At 40.5% G+C, this 6,293-nt stretch overlaps 1 protein-coding gene across 1 annotated transcript; it reads left to right on the top strand.

The window, feature by feature from the left end:
• Positions 1 to 2,446: 2,446 nt before the first annotated feature.
• LOC111975811 (protein FAM174C) lies at positions 2,447 to 5,824 on the top strand. The gene is made up of 3 exons (XM_024004416.2): positions 2,447 to 2,882; positions 3,019 to 3,147; positions 3,706 to 5,824. The coding sequence occupies exons 1-3, from the start codon at positions 2,602 to 2,604 to the stop codon at positions 3,707 to 3,709; spliced, it is 414 nt and encodes a 137-aa protein (XP_023860184.1). The 5' UTR covers positions 2,447 to 2,601; the 3' UTR covers positions 3,710 to 5,824.
• Positions 5,825 to 6,293: the final 469 nt, after the last annotated feature.

Raw genomic sequence — 6,293 nt, 5'->3', positions numbered from 1 at the left:
GCCATTTTTAGCCTTGCTCATCAGTTGGTTTCCTTCGTTCTCCTGCAAACCATTGGATCTATAGAGGCAACTTATTGTTTCTGAGCCAAATACTTACTCTTGCAAAGAACTGTCGGTCGTGTGTCATACAGTTTTTGGGTTCACCGGTGGTCAAATTAGGTATTTTTGCATGTATTTTGATGAAATGTTGCATTGTATGCTAATGTAACGGATGTGAAATGGCTAGCTAGTTAGCGGGTACGCGCTAATAGCGTTTCAAWRGGTTACGTCACTTGCTCTGAGACTTGAAGTAGGGTTTCCCCTTGCTCTGCAAGGGCCGCGGCTTTTGTGGAGCGATGGGTAACGARGCTTCGTGGGTGGCTGTTGTTGATGTGTGCAGAGGGTCCCTGGTTCGCGCCCGTGTCGGGGCGAGGGGACGTACTAAAGTTATACTGTTACACTAAGTACTGGCAAAATTTGGGGAGCAACTTCTAACTGCGTTTTGTAGTTGCTTGCAAGTTGTATTTAATGTAATGGGTGCCAGGCCCTGTGTTTTTCCCTGACCAGGAAAAGGTGTGGCTATAACTACGACCCAGAGTTTTTCCTGGTTAGACAGACCAAACAAAAATAAACTCACCATGCAAAAATGTCATAGCAGTTAAGGGAAATTMGAATAAATTAATTAGGCCCATATCTATGGATTTCACATGACTGGGAATACAGACATGCATCTGTTGCCCACAACAAAAAAAGTAGGGGCATGGATCAGAAAACCAGTCCGTATCTGGTGACCACCATTTACCTCATGCAGCATGACTTCTCCTTCGCATAGTTGATCCGGCTGTTGATTGTGGACTGATGTCCCACTCCTTTTCCCTGCCTGTGCGAAGTTCCTGGATATTGGCAGGAACTGGAACACGCTGTCATACACGTCGATCCAGAGCATCCCAAACATGCTCAATGGGGGACATGTCTGGTGAGTATGCAGGCTATAGAAGAACTGGGAAWTTTTTTCAGCTTCCAGGAATTCTGTATGGATCTGTGCATTATCATGCTGAAACATGAGGTGATGGCGGCGGATGAATGTCACAAATGGGCCTCAGGATCTCGTCACGGTATCTCTGTGCATTCAAACTGCCATTGATAAAACACAATTATGTTTGTTGTCCGTAGCTTATACCTGCCCATACCATAACCCCACCGCCACCATGGGGCACTCTGTTCACAATGTTGACATCGGCAAACCGCTCACCCACGACACCATACACGCTTTCTGCCATCTGCCCGGGACAATTGAAATGGATTCATCCACGAAGAGCACACTTCTCCAGCGTGCCAGTAGCCATGGAATGTGAGCACTTCGAACTGCAGTCAGGTCGAGACCCTGGTGAGCTTCCCTGAGATGGTTTCCGCCAGTTTGTGCAGATGTTCTTCAGTTGTACAAACCTACAGTTTCATCAGCTGTCCGGTGGCTGGTCTCAGCTGATCCCYCATGTGAAGACGCCGGATGTGGAGGTCCTGGGCTGGAGTGGTTAAATGTGGTCTGGGAATTTGAGAACGGTTGGACATACGGCCAAATTTTCTAATGTGACATTGGCTTATGATAGAGAAATTAACATTACATTCTCTGGCAACAGCTTTGTTGGACAATCCTGCAGTCGGCATGCCAATTGCACTCTTCCTCAAAACTTGAGACGTCTGTTGCATTGTGTTGAGACAAAACTGCACATTTTAGTGGCCTTTAATTACCCCCAGCACAAGGTGCACCTGTGTAATGATCATGCTGTTTAATCAGCTTATTGATATGCCACACCTGTCAGGTGGATGGATTATCTTGGCAAAGGAGAAATGCTCACTAACAGGGATGTAAACAAATTTAGCTAACACAATGTGGCATTGGAACACAGGAGTGATGGTTGCTGATAATGGGCCTCTGTACGCCTACTGTATGTAGATATTCCATTAAAAATCGTCTGTTTCCAGCTGCAATAGTCATTAACGTCTACAGTGTATTTCTGATCAATTTGCTTTTCTTTCTAAAACAAGTTAATTTCTAAGTGACCCCAAACTTTTGAATGGTAGGGTATATATATATATATATATATATATATATATATATGAATATATAAATTTTAAACTTTATTAGAAGGGATTTCTCCGTTTTTAAAGTCACTTTTTGGTGAGCCTACAAAACGTATTAGATCATCTTGAAATTCTGTGCTGATTGGATTTTATATTTGAAATTATAAGCTATTTTATTACATTTTTATAATGTCCCCAAACATTGTAAATGAAGGTACCTCACAGTAAAATAGAGGTACAACCATAGAGGTATGTGTTATATATCTATGCAAGAATATTTATGAGTAAGAATATGTATTAAGTATTTGTTCTTTCCGGACACGAACACCCGTGACCATAGAATTAGGAATTCATTTAATCGGATATCTATGCCCGTGACACTGTACACGTCACTAACAGGAACTTGGCATTTCCTGGTTGTACTTATCGAAACCACTTATGCTTACAACAAAATGCTCATGTGAAGTTGCTGTTATCGCCATTGAAACGGTTTAATTATAGTGTGCTAGTCCGTTTTTATAGTGTAAGCCGACAACGAAAATGCAATTTCAAGGAGTCATGAGGATTCTTTTACCGATGTTGTGGGCTATTTCAACCTTCGCAGACGAAAAAACGAAGTCGTCAACAACAACAGGCATTACTGCTACTGGCATCACCAAGCATGTCACGAATTCGAGTGCCAGTAACACGACGTCCAAGAACAATCATAGCAAAATTTTCAACTCTTTCGAGGTAGATAGTTCAATGATACAAAGGGCCTTGTACGTCCTTATTGGAGTCACCACCATTGGCGTGTTCTATTTCCTCGTGAGAGCTGTGCGGTGAGTAGAACAAGCTGATGATGTTGATGAAGACCGACCATTATCTATTGGTAGCAATCGTTGAGTACTTTTTTTTRCTCTCCACTCGAGCTTTCAATGTCCGTGCGTGACTTTTAATTAATTATGTTATGTTTAGGCTGAAGAAAAGAACAACCTCTAAGAAGAAGTATGGGCTGTTGTCAAACTATGATGACAGTGTTGAGATGGCTGTGCTGGAGAGTGATGAGGAGGATGACACTGTATATGAGGCCAGGTCCCTGAGAAGGTGAGTGATCTAATAACAAGTAGATGCATCATCCACTAGTGTTGCTCATCATATACAAATCCCATTCCTTTGCAAGTTTACATTGTAAGTTTGTATGACACTGAGACTAGAGATTGCGAAAGTGCAAACTTGAAATACCTCAAACACAAGAACAGTAAGCCTACCTCAAATAACCTTAAAGGACAGTTGTTATTATGTACCATCCATATTTAACATGTTATTGTGTGAAAATGTGCAGTGAATCAGTTTCACCTTTTAACCTTAGTGTCGTCATTGATCATTGGGCTCCTGAGTGGCGCAGCGGTTTAAGGCACTGCATCTCAGTGCTAGAGGTGTCACTACAGACCCTGGTTTGATTCCAGGCTGTATCACAACCAGCCGTGATTGAGAGTCCCATAGGGCGGCGCACAATTGGCCCAGCGTCGTCCGGGTTTGGCCGGGGGTAGGCCGTCATTGTAAATAAGAATTTGTTCTTAACTGACTTGCTTAGTTAAATAAAATAAATAAAAAATGTATTTATTTAACTTCTTCTGTTTGTCTTTGTCTTGTATTTATCAGATGAGTCTGGATCTTTTCAAATAACACACATTGGACTGGGGAAAGAATGGAGACATTCCTAAGATGCATTTTTCAACTGTTATTAAGGCATATTTTTKTTTTTCTTTTTCTCTTGGACCTGAAAAAAGGAAAACTGGCTTTCAAAATGACTGCTCTATCCTCCGGTGAACACTTATTTTGTCTAGCTGCCTGGGTATGAAAAAGACATGGTGTTTTTGATGACCAAATAAACTTACCTTTTGATTCTAACTATGAAGAGGAGGAAATAGGATTTGTAACATAACAGGGGTCTAATGCCAAAGTTGCTTAATGTGACCAGGATAATTCTTCAAATCCCCCTGTGCCCACCTTGAACTGTGCATAACAAACAACGAAAGATCTCTTCTAATCATCAACACGGATCCTCAATTTCCCGGTCGATGTGGTGTTGCCAAGGTTTTGTTTCTTTGTCTCCTGACAATATTCTGTTGCCATGGCATCCTATATATTTTGATGTCTACCTTGAATCATACCTGGACCATTAGTTAGGCTAGTAGCTAATAGCCTGATTAGTGAGTGCGCTTACAAACTACTGTAAACTAAGCTAGCCTACCAATATCCCCAACCCAGTTTGTACTATGCACCCGCACATGAATGTTGTACTGTAGGATGTACCTGCTCTATTTGGTAAGCTAGACCTAATAAGTTTGTAATACTTTCAAGAAATGAGTTGCTGAAAAAGCAAGACTTAAGCCAAAAATGCTGACAATCTTAGACCGTATGGAATGTGTCTAATTATAGCCCCATATTTATGCAGGCTAATCAATATGCAATTCCACTGGCGATTGAAAAATCCATCCCTTCCCCTCTGTTTAAGCTACCTGTAACTGTAGAAGAAGCACCTATAATAATTTGTTAGGCCTACTCATATCAGTTAAACTGTAATTTCAGGTTTTGGTTACCAGTAATTTCACAATGCCAACCCATTGTTTTCAAATCCACCTAACAGTAAATTATCTCATGTGTTCTGAYAACCTTTGCTTTTTTTTCTTCAAAAACAACACATTTCAGAGCTTGTTCTTTCTCCTAAATACATGGTTGCTGTTGACTGTAAAATCTACTGTAATTTGTCCATAGACAGTTTGCTGTTGCATTAACACAAGCTACTAAATGAACATGAAAGGGTCCACACAATCTATTTTTTTTTTAATATATAGCCTTTTCCAACCTGGTTAGTCAAATTTAAGGTTTTGAATTTATTGTGGTGTCTTAATTTTCCATACCATGCTCAAGTTGCAGAAAGAGGATCCCTGCATAAGTATTTGTCACTACCGTGCTTGCTTCATAGCAATTCCCAGGGGACAATGAATACAATGTCACACATTGATTTATAAATTGAAACATCTTGGTTAATCGTGCCTCCATTTCCGGGAGATTACTGCATTATAGTTTACGTTCCTGATAATCAGAATAAACACACAGGCAAGAGATTTATCTTAAATGAGCATCAACCCCACTGAAAATCCCCCCAGGTGTCCCTCTGGATTTAGCCTATTGGAAATTGATTGTAACCTTCAAACAATGTCAATGTCTGTACTAGAAATAGAGTCATATTTTCTAAGAATTTTAATGCGAGCTGGTCCTGAGCTCAAAACAACTGCCAAATCACTCCTTTCCCTCGTCATATGATTTGTTTCCTGAAGGTGGTTTTCTGTCTGCATTCCTTTGTCTGTGCAAATCTTGTATTTAACGGGGGCAAGGTCAGTCATATGATAAAGACCTCAGCGAACGAAGGCTTCAATAAAACTTCTATGCTTTGACTGGATCTAACAAATATCATGGTTAATTTCTTGCCTTCGTCTATGAACTGTATGTACGTTCTGATCAGCAATATCATTCCTTTGTCAATACTGTGGCCTGTGTGATAGAGAAGTCCCAGTCYTGTTTTGAATGAGGCCAAAGTGTATGTACTGTATCTTTGTGTGTATTGAGTCTTGTATTCTCTGTTGATTTAATGACTAGTAGTGCTGTGTTGATGCTGCAGGTCTGAGGCCTTCTGGTTGGTTGGTGGTGGGATCCTTAGGCTGTTACGGTTGGCTCTTTTCACATAATGTTGAAAATAAAAAATAAATCAACGTGAGAGTAGCTTGTTTTGCTCCACATTGTGAAGGTTCTAACTCTCTTTCCATTATCTTTATAGTATGCCATTTGAGATAACAAACTGTATACACGACAGGATAGGAGCTATTGAAACAGCTGCAATTTAGGAGWTGTATTGAATGCAGTGTCAATTAGATTCATTCACATAATATGGTGAATTCAAATGGTGTGGTCCCCAATTCTCCTTCACATGACAATTATTTAGTGTGTTCATTACAAAGAATTGCCACCAGGTGGTATCCTAACTCCACTAGTTCCAGTTACAATACCCAAACTGCCAAGCTTCCGCTTAGCACCATCTCTGCTCAGACAGGCCTAGAAGTTAAGAATGTTACCACGTTCGTGTGTTTCATTATATGTTCTCTAATGGGGTATATTTTCTCTACTCCCATTAGTCCTCTCTGACCCATCATCATTATAGCAGTTCATCCTACTGCTCAGTAAATTCT

The sequence above is a fragment of the Salvelinus sp. IW2-2015 genome, linkage group LG16 (genome assembly GCF_002910315.2).
Source record: "Salvelinus sp. IW2-2015 linkage group LG16, ASM291031v2, whole genome shotgun sequence".
In the NCBI taxonomy this organism is placed as follows: domain Eukaryota; kingdom Metazoa; phylum Chordata; class Actinopteri; order Salmoniformes; family Salmonidae; genus Salvelinus; species Salvelinus sp. IW2-2015.
The sequence above is the reverse complement of the archived record's forward strand: the minus strand, read 5'-3'. Positions and strand labels throughout refer to the sequence as shown.